This window comes from Acinonyx jubatus, chromosome B2, assembly GCF_027475565.1.
Source record: "Acinonyx jubatus isolate Ajub_Pintada_27869175 chromosome B2, VMU_Ajub_asm_v1.0, whole genome shotgun sequence".
NCBI lineage: Eukaryota > Metazoa > Chordata > Mammalia > Carnivora > Felidae > Acinonyx > Acinonyx jubatus.
In genome coordinates, this window is record NC_069385.1 from 145,268,276 (window position 1) to 145,287,760 (window position 19,485).

Here is a 19,485-nt window from a genome sequence, read left to right on the forward strand (position 1 = left end):
CCGAGTTCTTTGGGGATTCCAGCATGAGCGTAGCCCCATTTACTGGCCCAGTTTGCGCCAACGGAGCAAGAGGCACGATTCTGGGAGGAGCAGTGGCTTGTGGTTTTTCACTCTTGCTTCAAATGACTGCTACACTCTTGTGCTTACAAGTGGGCAGAGTCTCGGGAGAGGCAGGGTCAGCTTTGGAGGATTTCACCCACTCCATCCCCTCCCCTCCCAAACTTTCTAAGACGGGTCCTCATGCCTCCGGAGACCCTAGGTGACCACCAGAAATGGGGACCAGCCGGCACAAAGCTGCTTCCTTCAAAGCCTGGGCTCCCACGTGGATGCGTCTCTTTTCAAACAACTTCTTTTGGGCTGTGTCCAAATTCCGGAGGACACTGTGTACTCAGAAACTATTTTTCAAGAAGGCGAGTTGGCACATAGGACCGCAGATCGCGAACGGGGTTGTTGCCTGAGGGGAGGCTGAAGTGATCGTGAGAACCTCGTATGTCTACCTGTGGCCAAGAGATTGATTGCTCGTCATTCAAAAGGTGGATGCACATGAACATTCTGAGTTTTTCCCCCTCTCTTGTAAAGAAATGTACTGACCCCGGGCCACCCGGGTGGCTCAGTCGGTTGAGCGTCCGACTCTTGATTTCGGCTCAGGTCATGATCTCATGGTTTGTGGGTTCAAGCCCCATGTTGGGCTCTGCACTGACAGTGTGGAGACTGCTTGGGACCCTCTCTCTCTGCCCCTTCCCCATGCGTGCTTTCTCTCTCTCTCTCAAAATAAATAAATAAACTTACAAAGTAGTGACCCAGTTAATTCTCTCCCAGTGGCCCCTAGAAGCGCCCTGTGCTGACTGATCAGGAAGGGGCTGGTCAGGAGAGGGCAGGCAGGTCATGTGATGCCTTGGCTGCTTGTGGGAGACTTTAGTCCCCAAAGTACAACACTTACAGAAGGGCGGAAGGCCGGCCCGCACCTCGTGCTCACATCAGTGGTTGGGATGCTTGTGGGAGACCAGTCTCTGAGACTTCTGGATTAGATCCCCACAGGGGGCCTTGTAATTACCCATGTGTTCCTTGTTTCGCCATGTCAAAGGTGCCTTGTCACCTTTATTTGTGTTCTGTGCAAGTTTCTCTGTGACTGTGTTACAGATGAACTATCCTTCCAGAATGCGGTGTTCCTTCCGTGGTTGGCGTCTGCTGTTTGGCAGTAGGCATGAATAAATTGCAGGCTCACAGATTAGCAGATTAGCATCTGGGAAGCCCCGGGAAGTGAGGGCGGAGTTGAGGCAGGGGCGGGTGCTGGAGGAGGAGGAGAGGGTGAGAAAGGGGGGAGGGGAGTGTGCTGGGGACAGTGGCAGCCACGGCCCAGTGAGGAGTGAGGGGAGGGGAGGGACGCAGACAGACTGAGATGGGATCAGTCTGCACAGATGGGATCAGGGAGGCACCTAGAAGACAGACGCACGGACAGGCAGGCAGACCAGTAGGGACTGGCTCTTTTCCTCAGCACCTCCAACATCCCTCATCCTGTTGATGATGCTTTTACCTCTCTGCTTCCTTCCGGTTTTAAAGCTCTGTGGCTCATCTGTGTTTGCATGGGTGAGGACCACCTGGAAGTGGGTTCTGGAATTTCGAGAGTCCGCGTAAGGAATTAGCAGCCCGGTCTCTGGACCCAGAGCATGCTAGGTTCAAGTCTCAGCTTGGCCACCCGCTTGCTGGGTCACCCGGGCGAGTTCCATCATCTCTGTGCGTCTTAGTCTCCTCTTCTTAAAATGGGGGTGATAACGGTGTCCAGTCTAGCTCTTAGGGTGCTGAGAGGACTCAAGCAGATGGGACCCACAAGCCTGTTAGAACAGCGTACCCGGCAGTATTGGCCGTGGTTGCTCCTGTGCTTCTGATGTGATCCTGGGTGTTGTGGGACCAACGTCTGTTGGAAGGAACGTTCACAGAGCTTGATACATTTATCGAAATACTGAAAAGGCTGCACGTTGCTGTCTGGGGCTTGTGCCATTGAGCTTCTTGCTCGTCTGAAAAGATTCTAGATTGGGAGTCTGGAGCTCCAGCTTCCGTCTCCAGCTCTGGCGTGAACCTAGCAAAGACGAGTTTCTGTGGAACCTGCTCTCAGATTAGAAGCTGAGATGGTGGTACGCAGCGGGGTTTCAGGTCACTGACCAGGTGATGCTGAGTCCTTTCTGGCACGTGAGCTCTGTGATCTGGCCCTGTGCAGAGAATTTTGTGGGCCGAAGATTCTTGAAGAGACCGGGGATTGCTCCTACAAGACCCCCTGGAAGAGAGAAATGTGTGGGCTGTGTTGTAAATAATAAATTTAGCGATGAGCAAGTTCTTTGAGAAATGAAGAAGCCAGTCCTCCCATCAGAACTTAAGTACTGGAGACTCCTTTCTTCAGTGCAAAGGCCCTGGGGCCTGCCCGGACCTCCAAGCTGCAGAGTGGCACCATATTCCGACCTTGGCGGTTGTGGACTGGGATCCCTGCTCCGGGGATGAGTTCAAACCATTTCCAACCTCTTTGTATTCACAAGGGCTTCTGCTGGCTAAGAGAGGTCCTAGAAACACGTGGGGCCCTATGGACTGCGTAGATGTTCTTAGTGGAGTATTGGAATCGAAACCTCCATAAATGTTCTCTCGAGGACTGGGGGAGGCCCAGCTGAGAAGCACAGCTGGGGACACCTTGGAAGCATCCCCTGATACGCTGTCTGTGCACTGTGTGAATGTTCTCCGCTCGTGCACAGGGAGTGGAAGCGGGCAAATGTGGGTGACGGTGGTGAGGAAGGTGTCAGAGAGCCCTAGGCTTCTTCATTCAGTCTGCTGCTGATATGGGGGGGGGGTGGCGGGGCTCACAACTGTATGCAGGGTCTCTGTATCTTAACATCCCAGAGACCTGTCGCGCTCACTCAGCAGAAGTAATCTCTTGGTCCCTTGGGCTGTTGATTGGACTGCTCATCTTGAGATTTCACAAGTGATTTGTTCAGTTTGGACCTTCACGCGGTGACTCTTGAGGAAAACGAGTTCTACGTGGCTAGGAGGCTGTCCTGATTCACCGATTCTTCTTACAGGCCGGGAACCCAGCCCCGTGGCCTCTCGAGGCTCCTGTGCCATTCTGTCCTGTGGGTAAAGCCCAAACCCATCAGTCCCACTTGGTGGTACTTATACTGATGCTGTCTTCCTATTCTGCAGGTGCTTACGTCATGCCGAGCCTTCCTCGTGACGGCACGAATCCCCACCAAGGTAAGTGGTGATGCATCTCCTCCAGCGCACACACACACACACACACACACACACACACACACACACACACACTCCCTCTTCAGTGGACACAACTTAGGCAGTGTCCAGAGTGTTCTTAGCATACCCGTATTTCCCTTCCTTCTCCCCAGAAAGCACCCGAGCGTTGCGATGACAATTTCTACTCCATCGTTTCCCCTCCTCTTGTGCGAAAGCATTCCGAGAAAAGTGGTAACACATTTTGTGCTCCGCAGCCCTGAGGCTTGTGGCCTCGGTCAGTTTTTCTCTCTCCCGGGGCCTGGTTTACACTGCCCTCCAGTCCGGCTCTCACTTCCTTCGGTCCTGTGATGGCAGATTTTCCTAGGCTTTGACGTGTGGGAAGTGCCCGTCGTCACTAGTGCGTTCCCAGAAGCGTCGCCGCCTCCGCCCTTCTGCGTGCACTCTGGTCCCCCCTGCAAAGCAATGCGACACCACTTTGTTCTGTAAAGGATCCGTTTCATTTTGCCAAGACACCGTCCCGCTGTGTGCCCGTGCAGGCCTTCGGGTACCTGCTGCCCGTTTCCTTTATTTACTTTTGAGAGCGAGAAAGAGACAGAACATGAGTGGGGGAGGAGCAAAGAGAGAGGGAGACGCAGAATCCGAAGCAGGCTCCAGGCTCCCAGCTGGCAGCACAGAGCCCGACATGGGGCTCGAGCTCGTGAACTGCAAGATCATGACCTGAGCTGAAGTCGGATGCTTAACCGGCTGAGCCACCCAGGCGCCCCTGCCCTTTTCCTTTCTGATTACACAGACGCTAAATTTCACGAAGTTTCCCTGAGGAATGAGACCACTGGTCCCCACCCCTTTTGGTAACGTGAAGTGCATCTGTATGTTTATGATGTGTTACAAATGAAACCAATTGTTATGTGCACAGTGTTGGACTGTTACCCATACGTTAAGACACCCGAAGGCAGGCCAGGCCGTAAGGAAGCGAATGAGCCGTTATCCCACTGGTGAAAAATTAATTGCAGAAGGAAATTTGATGAGCTTGAGAAATAGTCAAGTAGCCTGTTGAGTAGGAGGCCCCTGAATAAAACGTTCACCCTTGTGATGCAGAAAAGTGTCTTACCTCCTGGGAGGTCACCTGACTCTCTTTTGCCGGCTGATCCCACACTACCCCCTCCTTGCTCTGCCCCGAGTGAAGGTCTGGTTCGTCCTGTGATGTCCCTCGTGCTCCAAGTTGGCCGGACCGGGGTGGTCCGGACGTTGGTTCTGATGTCTGATATTGTCCGCATCACAAATACAGAAAAGCAGTTTTTCGTCCAAAGTGGTGTGTGTTCAGGACTCCCCCTTAGACAAGGCTGGTTTCTGGTGCCCCAGTAAGTGGCCTGGGCTGAGAAGCAAAACCTATGTCAGTGACATTAACTTTCTGGGGAAATAATTACATTCAGAACAGTGCTGCATAATAGGTACTGGTCATGACATAGATCTCTTCTCTCTGGGGGCCGATCAGACATTTGTTTTCTTTTGTCTTTCTGTGAAATGTACCACATAAGCAGTCAAATGGACAAAAGAGAAATGAATCACAAAGCAGGTACCTCAATGAAGAAATAAAACTTTGCTGTCACCCGAGATAGCCCCAGCTCTGCTTTCGGGGATGGGAGTTGGGTCATTGTCAGATCGGGGACAGACCCTCAGAGAAGCTGGGTTGAAGGATTGCCCCACGTGAACCAGGCAGATGAAGGGGTCTCCTGGTCAGTGTTTAGCGGTACGGAAGAGCACAGTGCTTTGGGGGGCAGGGCTGTGGGGCTGTTTTGGGGTATAGGGGTTTGGGGGGGAGTGCTTTGGGGAGTGGGGGTGGTTGGAGGAGGGCTTTGGGGAGCAGGGGCGTGGACTGGAGTGCTTTGGGGAGCGGGGCATAGAGGCTTTGGGGAGTGGGGGTAGTTGGAGGAGGGCTTTGGGGAGCAGGCTGTGGGGAGGAGGGCTTTGGGGAGCCGGGGTATTTGGGGGAGGGCTTTGGGGAGCAGGGGGGGAAGGCAACAGGTGGGAAAGGTGTGTGGGTGTGGCTTGAGCTGCTGCCCATGGAGTGGGGGGCGGTCCTACAGGACAGTCGCGTGGTCACGTGATCACTTGTAAGTTTGCTTATTGGCTGTGGGAGGGGACTTGCTCTGGGGCTGGGGGAGGTGAGTGGTGGAGGCTGCTGATAGGCCATGCCAACTCCTTCCTCCTGTCTACCCAGGGGCTAACCTGGGTGGTTCTGTCTCACACGCGTCCTGGCTCCTCCCGCCCGCTGCTGGGTGCCATTCCTCACACTGTTCCGGGTGGGCTGGGTGGGGTGGGCGAGGTGAGGCACACGCTGTGAGGACCAGCTTGGAGACAGTGATCTGAGCCTTGTTGCGTCTCCCAGTACGTCCTAGACACGGCGTCCTCACTGCTAGGTGTCGCTGGTGGGACGCTTGCCGAATCCTGGACGCAGCTTGTGCTCACATACGGATTGGGGACCCTACAGTCTCTCCTTGTGGTTTCCGCCTTGTCCTCGCTCTTCGCGTGCCTCCGTGCCCTTGCAAATCCTTTTTCTTTGGCCGGGAGTCCCCGTTTTGCCCCTTCTTTGCTTGACACCCTTGAAGTCATTCCTCCGGGCTTCGCTGAACCATCTCCATGCTTTCCTGGCTCCCTGACATGTAGCTTCTCCTGGTGACAGTCCTTTGGGGCGGCGGGAACATCTCAATTGACGTCACTCGGCCGAGCTGATCAAAGCTGCCCGGGCCATCCCAGGTGGTGCCGACCGAGGCCAGCTGCACTTTATGTCTGCTGGCTTGTGAGAGAGTGCACCTGTTCACACCTGCTCCCTCCAGCTGGAGGAGACGCCAGGGTGCCAGGCTCCCACCGAGCCGAGGTGGTTTGCTTCTAAACCTATTCTTACTTAGGGTTACCATAGTAAGTTTATTTAATTAAAGGTATTTCACATAGTAATGAAAAAGGCTGCAAAAGGAGAGAGCATCTGTGTATTGATAAAGGTGAATTATTAAAAAAAATTAGGGTCTTGGTAAGGACCAGACAATGGTTAAAGGCTGGGGTGATGGGGAGCAGATAACAATTCAGCAAATTTATGCCTTCAAATTGCTTTGCCAGTGTCTTCAAATTCTCTCGCCATTTTTAAATTAAATTAAATTAATTTATTTATTTTTAAATTATTTACTCTTTTATTTTGGAAGGGAGAGAAAGTGTGAGTCGGGGAGGGCAGAGAGAGAGGGAGAAAGAATCTGAAGCGGGCTCTGCACTGTCAGCCCAGAGCCAGGCGTGGGGCTCGAACCCATGAATCGTGAGCTCATGACCTGAGCCCAAGTTGGACGCTTAACTGACTGAGACTTGAATTGGACGTTGGGTACCCTACATTTAAGGGTGTGGCCCCCAGAGGAAATGCCATTATAGCACCAGCCAGTGGGCTTTACCCCAAGAAGAAACTTGAACGTTGTATCGAAGGCTAGGAAGTGAGAGGATGTTTATAAGTTTTAATTTGAAATAACTGAAGGTAGGTGTGTGTACTTTTTAGAAAATCATTCCCTGCTTGAAATGACTTTTCAAAACCCAACCAAGTATCGATCCTGATAATTATAGGTAAGAAGATTTGTACTCGAATAGAACGTGTGTATGTGGGTATTTTAGGGAGGGGAAGTGTAGGTGCACACGTGCAACAGAGAGAGAGAGGGAGAGAGAATCTTAAGCAGGCTCCATGCTGTCAGCACAGAGCCCAACTCAGGGCTCGATCTCACGAACCGCGAGATCATGACCTGAGCCGAAATTGACTTGGATGCTCAACTGACTGAGCCACCCAGGTGCCCTCTGAATAGAATGTTTAAAATGTGCCTCCAATGCTGCATTTGACTCTTGGAGGACAAGAGAAATGTCTTGTTCCTCTTTCCAGTTCCAATCCTGGCACATAGCAGGTCTTCCATTCACGTCTGTTGGTTGACTGAGTGAATAATGAAAGAGTAACTTTTCTACCTCTGGTCCTCAACACCGTACATCAAGAGATTTAACGGGAGATTCAGGGGTTCTGTGTTCTCAGGTTCATCCTGCCAGATGCAATGAGGTACAGTACGGCACCAGGGGGCAGAACTCAGGGTCTTGTGGGCTTGATTATGGGTGGATGCTTCCCCCCTGGCATTTCTGGTTTTAAGGGGAAGAGGTCAAGCAAATGGACCTAATGCAGTCCTGTCATCGGGTGCCGTGCGACTGCTGTAGTCAGATGGAAGGCTGCAAAACGGGGGGAGAGATTTTTCCTGTTGTCCAGGAAAAATAGGAAAAATGTGGGACTGGAGATATATTGAAGAAAAAAGAAATGCTGATTACAGGAGAAGAGAGAAAGGGTCACCTGTTACTTGGGAAGGAAATAAATAATTGTTTATCTGCACACAGAGAGACGTAGATTTTGACTCAACTCTGTGTGTTTCATTGAACCATGGTTTAAAATTCCTACATACTGTGTTTTTCTAAGTCCGTTCAAAATATGAATTTCTATGAGAGACGGTAGAGGGAGTATAACCCAGAGGGCAAAGGGTTTAGAAGGAAAAGAAAACCAACATCGTCTTTATCTCGATGGGACTTTGGGAAGCAAAATTTTGAACTAGGAGAAAAGTGTATGTGTAGATGGCTCGCTTTATATGTTCATTTCTCAGTGAAGAAATGCTGGAGTGCAAGTGTGAGAACTTCCCCTTGACTTTGTCCCTGGATGAAATTTAAAGTCAGACTTGGACCTTCCTTTCAGCCTTTCAGTAAAGTGACCGGTACTTATTCTGAATTAGGATAAATCAAGGTCATATCTTTTTTTGTTTGTTTTTTTTAAGTTTATTTATTTTGAGAGAGTGAGAGAGAGAAAGACCACGAGTGAGGGAAGGTGGGGATAGAAAGAGAGAGAAAGAATCCCAAGCAGGCTTTGCGCTGTCAGCACAGAGCCCGACGTGGGGCTTGATCCCACGAGCTGTGAGATCATGACCTGAGCTGAAACCGAGAGTCGGACGCTTCGCTCATTGAGCCACCCAGGTGCCCCAAGGTCATGTCTTAATTCATAAATGGAGATCTGAAACCAGCCTGCCTTCACAAGATGTCCAGTGCCTTGTTTTGTTCTTGGACTTTCTAATTGGAGCATTTTTACTTTGAATTATAGGTTTTGCACCCCTCATTCATTACGGGTCTTTATTTCAATTGCAGCTCGAGTTAACCTTCAGCTACTTGGAGATTCATGGTGTCAGCTGTGGCAGGCCCGCTCAGGTGAGTGCCACAACGGCTCCCTGGTCGCCGTGACTGCACGGCGGTGACCTGTCTCGAGTTCCCGAAACCGGGAACCCCCTGTTTTGGTTCCGGTGTTGAGATTCTCTTGAGATGATGTAGAAAAACAAGACGGGGGAAAATGGAAGTTTCTGAACGAGAGATCGCACAGGGGGCCGTGTGGGGAGGGTCTGGGATTTTGTTCTGGTAAAGAAAACGCTTTCTTTGTAACTCGGTCTGAGAAGAACTAATTAGCTTTTATGTGAGCTGACGGTGGAAATGTCAGAGTACTGTTCTTAGAGATTCTGTACGACACGGTTTAGTGTTAAAATCCCACAGCTCTTATATGGCACTGTCTGAGGTCTTTCTGGGAATATAGCGATCTAGGAATTCTTGGGGTCCTAATAAAATGTAGGTTTTTAAAACCAGCTTTGTCGCGCTATAGTAAGTAATAAGCAGGGAACTGAAGTGTACGATTTGGTAAGTTCTGACGTATGTGTACCCAGGAACCCGTTAACCACAATCAAGACAGCCGACTTAGTCCTTACCCCGTGGGCTCCTCGTACCCTCCCCCCGTAAACACTCACTCCTGCCCCCCGCCCCCCACTGCGGGCGCCTGCCCCTTGCCGCCGGAGAAGAGTTCGCATTTTCTAACACTTTGTCTGAATGGCATCCTAGTGTGTGTACTCTTCATTGACCACCTTCTCTCTGCCTGTATAATTATTTGGGGATGGATTATACTTTGTTGCGTGTCTCCGTACTTCCTTTGTATTGTTGCAGTGTGTTCCGTTGTGTGGCTGTATTGCAGCCCTGTCCCCGTTCTCCCGGTGACGGACAGTTGGGTTGTTGACGTCATTGGCCAAGTCAAGCTGCCACGAACCCCTATGCGTACAGCTCTGATTGGGCATAGGCTTTTCCTTTCCCCCGGGTGGGTACTTAGGAACGGGGCAGCCGAACTGGAGGCTGGGTGCCTGTTTCCCTTTCTAAGAAGCTGCTGAACTGTTTCCCAAGGTGGCTGCACCATTTGACAGTGTCACCGACAGAGCGCGGGGCTTCCAGCCCCTCCACCCCCTCCTGGCCCTGGCACGGCCCGTGTGTTTCATTTTCACCATTCCGGAAAGTACATGGTGCTTTCCGATCGTAGTTTTAACTTACGTTTTTCTAACGCCTACAGATACTGAACATCTTTTGATCTGCCCGTTTGCCCATCATCTGTCTCCCTGTCCCAGTGTCCGTTTAAATGTTTGGCCATCTTTTAGAATTGAGTTGTTTGTTTTCTGATGAAGATTCCTTTTCTGCATTCTGAATACACATCCCTTATCAGATACCTGATTTATACATATTTTTTCTTAGTCTGAGCGCTGGCGTTTCATTTTCTCTGCAGTACTTTTCAAAGGGCACAAGTTTTAAATTTTGATGACGCCCAATTTGCCAGTGTTCTCTTTTATGGATTGTGCTGGTGTTGTTGAATAAGTCTTTGATCAAACCGAGGTCACAGAATGTTCCATGTTTTTTGGAAGTGTTATAGCTTTATGTTATACATTTAGGTCTATGGTCTACTTTGAGATGGTTTCTGTATATAAAGCAACATATAGACCGACCTTTATTTCTTTTTCTTTCTTGCTTGCTTTCTTTTTCTTTTTTTCTCTTTCTTTCTTTCTTTCTTTCTTTCTCCTTCCTTCCTTTCTTTCTCCTTCCTTCCTTCCTCCCTTCCTCCCTCCCTTCCTTCCTTCCTTCTTCCCTTCCTTCCTTCCTTCTTTTCTTTCTTTCCTTCTTGCTTTCTCTTTTTTTCTCTTTCTTTTTCTTCCTTCCTTCCTTCCTTCCTTCCTTCCTTCCTTCTTTCTTTCTTTCTTTCTTTCTTTCTTTCTTTCTTTCTTTCTTTCTTTCTTTCTTTCTTTCTCCTTCATTCCTTCTTTCTTTCCTTCCTCCCTTCCTCTCTTCCTTCCTTCCTTCCTTCTTTCCTTTCTTTCATCCTACCTGTAGGATATTCGCTTGTCTGAAAGACCATTATTTCTGCACTGAACTGGCTTTCACTTTTGTTGTTCATGTAAGTGTTGGTCTGTTTCTGGACTCTGAATCCCTCCCCTCTGGTCTGTTGGTCTGTCTTTGTGCCACTGCCACACGGTCTTGATTACTATAGCTCTATAATAAGACTCGCTCAGAGGGTGTCAGTCCTCCAAGATGGTTCTTCTTTATCAAAGTTGTGTAGTGATTCTGGGTCCTTTGCAATTCCCTGTGAATTTGAGACTCAGCTCACTTTCTACAGAAAAGGCTGCTGAGATGTTGATTGATATTATAATCAAGTTTGGGAGAATTGACATCTTAACAGTACAGAGTCCCTGACCCAAGAAAACTATGTATTTCTACACGTATTTAGGTCATCTTTAATTTCCATCAACAGTGTTTTACATAGATTTCAGTGTTACAGGTCTTACACATCTTTTGTCAGATTTATTCGCAAGTATTTTGTATTTTTTGATGCTATTATAAATAGTACTGTTTTAAATTCTGGTTCCTTGGGGCGCCCGGGTGGCTCAGTCGGTTGGGCGGCCGACTTCGGGTCAGGTCACGATCTCGCGGTCCGTGAGTTCGAGCCCTGCGTCGGGCTCTGGGCTGACGGCTCGGAGCCTGGAGCCTGCTTCCGATTCTGTGTCTCCCTCTCTCTCTGCCCTTCCCCCGTTCATGCTCTGTCTCTCTCTCAAAAATGAATAAAACGTTCAAAAAAAAAATTCTGGTTCCTAATTGCTTCTTGCCAGTGTATAGACATACCACGATCTTATATCCTGCCACCTTTTTGCACTCACCTATTGGCTCTAGTAGCTTTGGGTTTTTTTTAAGTAGGCTCTATGCCCAGCACAGAGCCCAGTGTGGGGCTTTTGAGATCAAGACCTGAGCTGAGATCAAGAGTCGGATGCTTAACCGACTGAGCCACCCAGGCACCTCCATTCTAGTAGCTCTTAAAAATGGGTTTGATCATTTTCCCCATAGATGATGGTGTTGTTTGAGAATAAAGACAATTTCGCGTCTTCCTCTTGCAGTATCGATGCCTTTTCTTTCTTTTTCTTGCCTTACTGCTGTTGGGAGGCCTTCCTTGTGGGTCTCTTGCGCTCCAGCCCGTCTCGCTGGGTATGCCGGGGATTCGTTGCTGTGACTTGCTCTCCACCCGGGCTGCTTCTCAGGACTGTGTCCCCTGCAAGCACCCGTGTGACATGGTGGCATGTTTCCCTTATGGACAAACAGCAGGCTCGCTTACTGTTCACTCTGAGAAGCGTAGGTTACCCAAGTTCAGAGGTTCCTTCCCTGTAAGCATCGCTGTGTGTGTGCGGGCATCTCCCTGAACCCTCTGTGTCACCCTGTGGGGCTTTGGGGTCAGGGAGAATCTGTGCGCACGTGGGACTCACGCCGTGTGCTATGCCGTGAATAAGAAAGTCGCTTCTGTCTCACCCAGAGGTTTCCTGTCTCCTGCTGACGTTCACCAAATAGCAGCAGGCTAACTTACTGGGTTCCAGGCGGAGTAAAATAAAATCTCGGCCCCTGCTAACTGGCCCCGCTGATACCTCCAGATCAGTGCTGAGCACAAGTGCTGGGATCAGACATCCTTGTTCTCTTCCCAACCTTGGAGGGAAAGTGTCCTTCTTCCACTAAGTGTGTTGTTAGCTGTAGGTTTTTCATAGATGCCCTTTTTCTGGTTGAGAAGTTTCTCTTCTGTTCCAAGGTGGCTGAGACTTTCTTTTTCCTTTTTTTTTCAAGTTTTTTTTTTTTAATGTTTATTTACTTTTGAGAGAGAGACAGACAGACGCAGAGTGTGTGGGGGAGGGACAGAGAGAGGGAGACACAGAATCAGAAGCAGACTCCAGGCTCCGAGCTGTCAGCACAGAGCCTGACGTGGGGCTCGAACCCACGGACTGTGAGATCATGACTCCGGCTGAAGTCAGATGGCTTAACCGAGCCACCCAGGTGACCCCGAGGTGGCCGAGGGTTTTTATCAGAAATTAGTCTTGTGTTTTGTCAAAAAAAATGTTTTTCTTCTCTATGATTGTGTTTTTCTTTTTCTTTTTAGTTTGTTTATGTGGTGAATTATATTGATTGATTTTCCGGATATTCATTCAACCTTTCATTCCTGGGATTAACCCTACTTGGTGATGGTGTATCATCCATTTTGTATTTTGATGGGTTCTATTTATTAAAATTTTGCAAGGAATCTTTGCATCTATGTTAATGACAGTGACTGTAGTTTTCTCTTTTTAAAACCAAGTTTTTGTCTGCTTTCTGTATCAGAGTGATCATGGACTCAGAACTAGTCCCTTCTCTTTGGACTTTTAGAAAAATCGAGAATAACCAACTCTTTAAATGTTTGGCTGAAAGTACTAGTGATGTTATCCGAACCTGGAGTTTTTTCCTTGGGGAAGTTTTTTTAACTACAAATTCTGTTTCTTTAATAGATACAGATGCATTCATATGTTTCTTCTTAAGGGAGCTGTGGTGGTTTGACTCTTCTAAGAAATGTATCCATTTCATCTCCGTTGTCTGTTCGTAGTATCCCCTTGTTATGCTGTCAGTATCCGTGGAATATCGTGGAATATCGTTCCTGTTGACCGTTTGATTCTCCTCCCTCCCTTCTGACCCCTGGCTCCCTGGCTAGAGGTTTATCAATTCTATAGATCTTCTCAAAGAACTTGCTTTTGGTTTTGTTGATTTTCTCTATTGAGTTTGTTTCCTATTTCATCGATGCCTACTCTGATCTTTATTGTTTCCTTCGTTCTACTTTTTGCTTTAGTTTTTAAAACTATAAAGAAAACGCATGCGTGTTTGCGTGCGCCCACGCATGTGTGTGTAGTTATTGACAACAACTCCTAGAAAAAATGGTCAGAATTGTCACTTTACGTTGATCGAGATTACATACAAATCCTTGGAACTTTTCCATGGTTCATCTGAGAGCAGCGTGTTATCCTGTGTGTTTAGCATTCTCTAGAAACTGGAGTTGGGAAGAAGAATTACAGCACCATATGTTTGCCCAAATGGCAGCCATATGCAGGAGTGAACGATTGCTCACGAATGATGACATAAGCAGGGCCTTCCTGACGGTCCTAATTCAGGGATGTTTATGTTTATGGTGTCGGGGTTCTGATGGGAGCAGAAGGGCATTGACTGAAATGTTAATGCCAAGGTCATATTCAGAGTATGATGTGACTGTGGGACTTAATTATGAGAAAGGATGTGGATACAGCAAGGCCGATTTCCCTGTGCAGCTGCCAGCACTGGTCTGGCCTGGGGACGCAGGAAGTCGCTTCCCTCCAGTGTGTCTGGCATTCAAAGAGGCACGGAGTAGACAGTGGTCACCTCGGGCCCGTGGAGCTGTTGTCACTGCGAGTGCCCCCGGAGGAGCCCTGCCGCCTAGCTCCTGTTCCGTGTGGGCCTTGCAGACGACAGCATAGCGGAACCGAGGGGCTCATGATGCTTGCCGGTCCTCAGAATCTCAGCTTTCGGAAATTTCTGTGGTTCTTTTGAGATGTAAATACTGATGCCTCCAGCATTACCTCTCTCCCTGTCATGCTCCTCTGTGTACACATGCGTGCATGCACATGCACACACGCACCCGTATCCATGTGCACACACATGTGCCCACATGTATACTCACACACGCACATGTGTACTCACACACTTGTGCGTGCACACACGTGTGCACACGCTTATGCAGTGCACCCGCACACACTTATGCACGTATACACATATGCATGCACTTAATGTACACATGCACACATACATGTGCATTCACACACTTATGCACACTTATGCACTTATGCACACACTCGTGCACAGACACACGCTTATACACACATGCACACACTTATGCACACACATGCACACACTTATGCACACACTTATGCACACATATGCACACACACACACACGCACGCAAACACGACTATTGGGACTCAGGGTATCAGGGGTGGACATTTGATTGCCTTGTGTCGCAGAGGATGAAAGATGTACCCTGTGTCACCTCAGGAACCTCAACGTCTGGTTTCTCTAGTGCTCTGTAATGTAAAACCGTAGGTTTTACAACTGGATGTGGCACTCACACCGTACCCTGGGTTAGGATGAGCTTTTCTTTTTTCTCTTTTTTTTTCCATTCTTTTTAACGTTCTTTGGGATTGGTTAGCTTTTTAAAAACATTGTTTTTTAACGTTTATTTATTTTTGAGACAGAGAGAGACAGAGCATGAACAGGGGAGGGGCAGAGAGAGAGAGGGAGACACAGAATCTGAAGCAGGCTCCAGGCTCCGAGCCATCAGCCCAGAGCCCGACGCGGGGCTCGAACTCACGGACCGCGAGATCGTGACCCGGGCCGAAGTTGGACGCTTAACCGGCTGAGCCACCCAGGCGCCCCGGGATTGGTTAGCTTTTTATCATTATTTAGTTATAGTTTGTCAATTCAGATTAAATGCCCGGACGTTCACATTTCATCGTGTGTGAGTGAGGCAGAGCGCGTGTTACAGGGGGAGTGCGTGTTACTGGGGGACTGAAATGTGACATTTGCTGTTCTCTTCCTGGCCTTTGTGAAGATATGTGAGACTTTTATCCCGTTTTCCCCATCTCGTTGCCGGAGCACTTTCTCTGTGTTTAAGTTTTGTTGAAATTCTGTTTTCTGTTCGTGGTCAATACATTGAGACCCGCAGTTAGGTAGCTTCATAGGTATGGAATCTGGGGACTAGTTGTTGTATGACTGAAACACTTAGGATTTTTAAAAAATTGTAAAGTTAATTGTTTGCTGTGTCATAGGATGATTTTGGCAAACCACTCATGGCTGTTTCTGTTAGAAGAACGAAGAACTCTTCACAGATGCGTTGGCTGGCTTTTATGAAAAAGTGCTTGAGGTTGGGGCGTCTGGGTGACACAGTCAGTTAAGCTTCTGGCTCTGGCTCAGGTCATGATCTCGCAATTCATGAGTTCGAGCCCCGTATCAGGCTCTGTGCTGCCAGCGTGGAGCCTGCTTCAGATCCTTTGTGCCCCCCTCTCTCTCTGCCCCTCCCCTGTGCGCTTTCTCTCTCTCTCTCTCCCCCCCACTCCCTCCCTCTCTCAAAAAAAAAAAGTGCTTCAGATTTATCCAGGTTGTTCTACTTAAAAAAGGAGGTGGGTGGGGTTGGAAACTTCTCCCAAGTAAGATACTAGCAGTTACATCATTATCTTAAACATGCATTGGAGGTCGTGGATTATGTCCTTCTGGGTATCTAAGCCAGAACTGTTTCAAAGGCTTGATTTTTTTTTTCCGCAGCCGAAATCGAAATCGGAGGAACAGAGGTATTTGAAAGGGAGTCCTTTGTCCTGGTGAAACGATTGGCTGTGTTAGCATCACCTCTGTCCCTCTGTGTCAGTCTTTATATGATCCAAAGGTGGCGACCTATTACGCAGGGCCGTGCACAGCTTTTATATCGGGGTGGATGTGAAGGCCTCCTTTCTTCCCCTCCAGACCTGTCACCTTCTTTTCTTCCCTGTCATTCTGTTCAGTCCCGTGCAATTAAGGATAATTAGGCGTTAAGAGTAAGCGGAGTTAGAAGACGCTAATTCCTGATTGCTCACCCCCGAACTGTGCACTGAATGGCTGCACTAGATGGGAAGAAAGCAGAAACGCCATGTCGTGGAAAATCTCATTACCCACGGTGGTGGGGTGTTGGGGGTGGGCTGCAGAGCATGGACCCCGCGGCTGCGTCCCAGGGTGTCTGGCTTTGTAAACCACGGGTACGCACAGATACGTGCACGTGGGACATCTGAGCCTAACTGCACAAAGCAGTTTGCTTCAGATGCTTCCTTGAGGTATCCTGGGGCTGAACAATAAGTACCCGGCAGGGACAGCAAAGCTGGCCGCCCTTTTGGGGAGAAATCTTCCTTGGGTCACCTTCTAGAAGACCGATGCATGAAAATTAGGATAAAAAAGGTTGGTTTGTTTTTTTATGTGGGGAGCCAACTCACTGCCACGGAGGCGGTACGTATTGACAGATTCCTCTGGGGTGCTTGTGGAAAAGTGACATTTGAAGGTCTCAGGACACTTAGTCTTTCTCTTTGATCTCAGCATTTGGACACACAAATTGCACTACTTTTCCTTTATTTTTTTAAAAGCTTATTTATTTGGGATGCCTGGGTGGCTCAGTTGGTTAAGCGTCTGACTCCTGGTTTCGGCTCAGGTCACGATCTTACGGTTCATGGGTTCAAGCTCCGCATCGGGCTCTGTGCGAGAGCACAGAGGCTGCTTGGGATTATCTCTCTCTTCCTCTCTGTCCCTCCCCCACTCATGCTTTCTTTCTCTCGCTCAAAACGCGGGGCTCGATCTCACCTTGACCTGAGCTGAAATCAATAGTTGGACGCTCAACCGGCTGAGTCATCCACGTGTCCTCACATGATTACTTTTAATTTAGCTAATTTTAGGACAGCCCCAAACAAATCTGAAAACTGCTTTGTTAATCTCATGGGCTAATTGCACATTAAGTGTAGTGTTCCCTCATCGTATTTTTGCACAAGGTAAGTACCAGCAGGAAGTAAATATGTGAGGATATTTTGATCCAGAGGGATTGCGTTTAACATGAATGTTTTTTTGAGATCCAAGGTAACGGTATTTTTAAAAAAGTGATTGAAGTTGATTCTTTTTATCTGAAATATGTCCATAAACAACCTGTTGCCCTTTGCGACCTGCCCATGTTTTCAGGTTGATTTATATTTATTTACCTAGCTGTACGACCTCAGCGTCAACATTTTTGGTGTAAGCTTTGGACATCTCCCAGCAGTTTGCTGGAATGATTCTTTGCCTCACCCCGAACATGATTACCTTGTTCCCGTCACATAATCCTTTCCAACATTCTCTCTTCTCAGAAAAGTTGAAATGTTTGGGATGCCTGGGTGGCGCAGTCGGTTAAGCGTCCGACTTCGGCTCAGGTCATGATCTCACAGTTTGTGGGTTCGAGCCCCGCGTCGGGCTCCGTGCTGACGGCTCAGAGCCTGGAGCCTGCCTCGGATTCTGGGTCTCCCTCTCTCTCTGCCCCTCCCCTGCTCCTGCTCTGTCTCTCCCTGTCTCTCAAAAATAAGTAAATGTTAAAAAAAATTAAAAAACAAAAAAAAGTTGAAATGTTCCCAAGCGTTTGATTTTTCTTTCGCTACCAGGCAAAAAGGTTTTAGCATTTCATTTAAACATCTCGTAAGGGGTCTCATTTTAAAAAATGTTTAAAAAGAAAAAGAGGTAACGATCAGCTTGCCCTCACCTGCTCACTGGCGGAGGCATACTTCCTTACACTGGGCGGTAGGGATGGAGCAGACTTTGGAAGGCTGCGTCTCAAGACGAAACCAAAACTTAGGAGAAGTTGTGTGCGAGTGCGAATGGCCCGTCTCCCTCGCGTGTGTGCGTGTGGGGCGGGGGTCTGTTTGCATCTGTAGTTTCGCCTTTAGAAACACGTGCTTCAGTTTCTGGATGTTTCTGGACCTTTCCACCGTCTACCCAGGCACTTCCTTGGGTCTTCACTGAGGGTGTTATTTTAGGGAAGCGCTTCCGAAGAGGCTGGTATGTGTCGGTGGGAATACGCGGTTTATCTGGTTTAAAGCTACAGACTCACGGCCTGGGACCCGGTGTTAAGCAGTGTCCGCCCACTTCTTGCAGATGGTCGTGGAGACTGACAAGCACAGCATCTCCATGAGGATGGCGTCGCCCGACGACGTGAGCGAAGTGTTGGCTCACATCGGCACCTGCCTGCGGAGGATATTTCCTGGCCTCTCTCCAGTGTGAGTTCCCTGGGGGCGGGAGGGGTAGGGTGGAGGGTGGGGGGAGAGCGAGGACCTCCTGTCTGATCCGGGAATGACAGCGGGGCTCCCTGTCGCCCCTGCCCTCGGGGCCTCCCCTCAGCCTCCCTCTTCTCTTCGCCGTTAAATGGCGGACATGACGCTAACTCAAGCTGCTGTGTTTTGTGTCTGAGGTTCTCCAAGGTTTCCTACTTTCAAGAGCTTGGGTGACAGAGGGTGTGGTCACCCTTTAACCTCTGCTCCTGAGGCTAAAGCAGAAACCTGTCTCGTAGAACTTGAGATTTACCCCAACGGTTGGGGGGCGGGGGTTCTGAGTGCTTCGCAGAAAGGCCTTGAGTCTAGTATTAATGAAGAGTGTGAGAGCCTTCATTTTCCTTGTTTTATTAATTAATTTATTATTATTTTTTGCCTGATCATTAAGACAAAACTTAGAAAAGAAACAAAAATTAGCCTCTTTTTCATTTTCCTCTTAGTTTCCGGAAGCCCACGTCAGGGAAGTTAGTGACGCACTTGCGTCTCTGCACAGCCTCACGTTTCTTTGTTCACGCGCTTTTCATCAGGGTTATGCGCCCGGGTGACAGAGTCTGTCCTGAGGGAACGTGTGGGGTGTTGGAAAGGAGGTTGGAACGGCTGAGGTCAAAAGGCAGAAGAATCCTTGTGCCGGAAAGCTCCCTAAAGTGATAACCCGTAATGAAGATGCCTTCCAGCTGAAAGAGCTGGTTCAGAAGTTCTGGAAAATACCCCTCCCGGTGCTTGCTCTGTGCGCAGGCCGGGAGGCCTCGTGGGGACACGTCTAGGATGGTTCGCTGGGCACCTTGCTGGCGGGGAGCGGGAGGGAAATTTCGGGGACTTGCCCTTCACGGGACGCGCTCCCAGATGCTCTGCTTGTAAATTGACGCGATGCAGGAGAACCAAGCCTTGTGTCTTTCAAGCCTTTTGGGCGCCTTTAGGTGGCTCGGGAGAGACAGGGGCTTCCTGTCCGCCTCTGACTTTCCGACACCCGCTGGGTTCTTCTGACGGCTCTGCGCTGGACTGGCTCGTTTCCTCGGTCCCCCAGGCCTGGGGGGACCTGGCCCTGTGCCCTCTGGCTGTTCACCCCGGGGCCTCCTCCTGTCCGCCTCCTTGCCCTCCTCTGACTCTCTGGCTGGCCGATCGTCGAGGGAACGGAGGTGGTGAGCGGGGGGCTGTCCCTCGACTCCTGCCAGGCTGGAATTTCCGGGTAGGA

The 19,485-nt window shown here is 49.2% G+C and overlaps 1 protein-coding gene and 1 long non-coding RNA gene across 8 annotated transcripts in view; one reads left to right on the forward strand and one right to left on the reverse strand.

Moving 5' to 3' along the window:
* LOC113593969 (uncharacterized) overlaps positions 1-5,562 on the reverse strand; it is a 38,792-nt gene extending 33,230 nt beyond the window's left edge. The window contains exons 1-2 of the long non-coding RNA XR_008298784.1: positions 5,458-5,562; positions 4,340-4,603 (exon numbers count right to left, since the gene is read on the reverse strand). This is a non-coding gene — a long non-coding RNA (uncharacterized LOC113593969). The remainder of the gene's footprint in view (positions 1-4,339; positions 4,604-5,457) is intronic.
* Positions 1-19,485, forward strand: part of CARMIL1 (capping protein regulator and myosin 1 linker 1) — a 308,332-nt gene that overhangs the window by 109,500 nt on the left and 179,347 nt on the right. For 6 of the 7 annotated variants that reach the window (XM_053223218.1, XM_053223219.1, XM_053223222.1 and 3 more), the window contains exons 3-5: positions 3,184-3,234; positions 8,422-8,481; positions 18,121-18,242. In XM_053223218.1, the coding sequence (XP_053079193.1) occupies positions 3,184-3,234; positions 8,422-8,481; positions 18,121-18,242 (233 nt within the window). The remainder of the gene's footprint in view (positions 1-3,183; positions 3,235-8,421; positions 8,482-18,120; positions 18,243-19,485) is intronic. The other variant, XM_053223223.1, reaches the window with a different exon arrangement.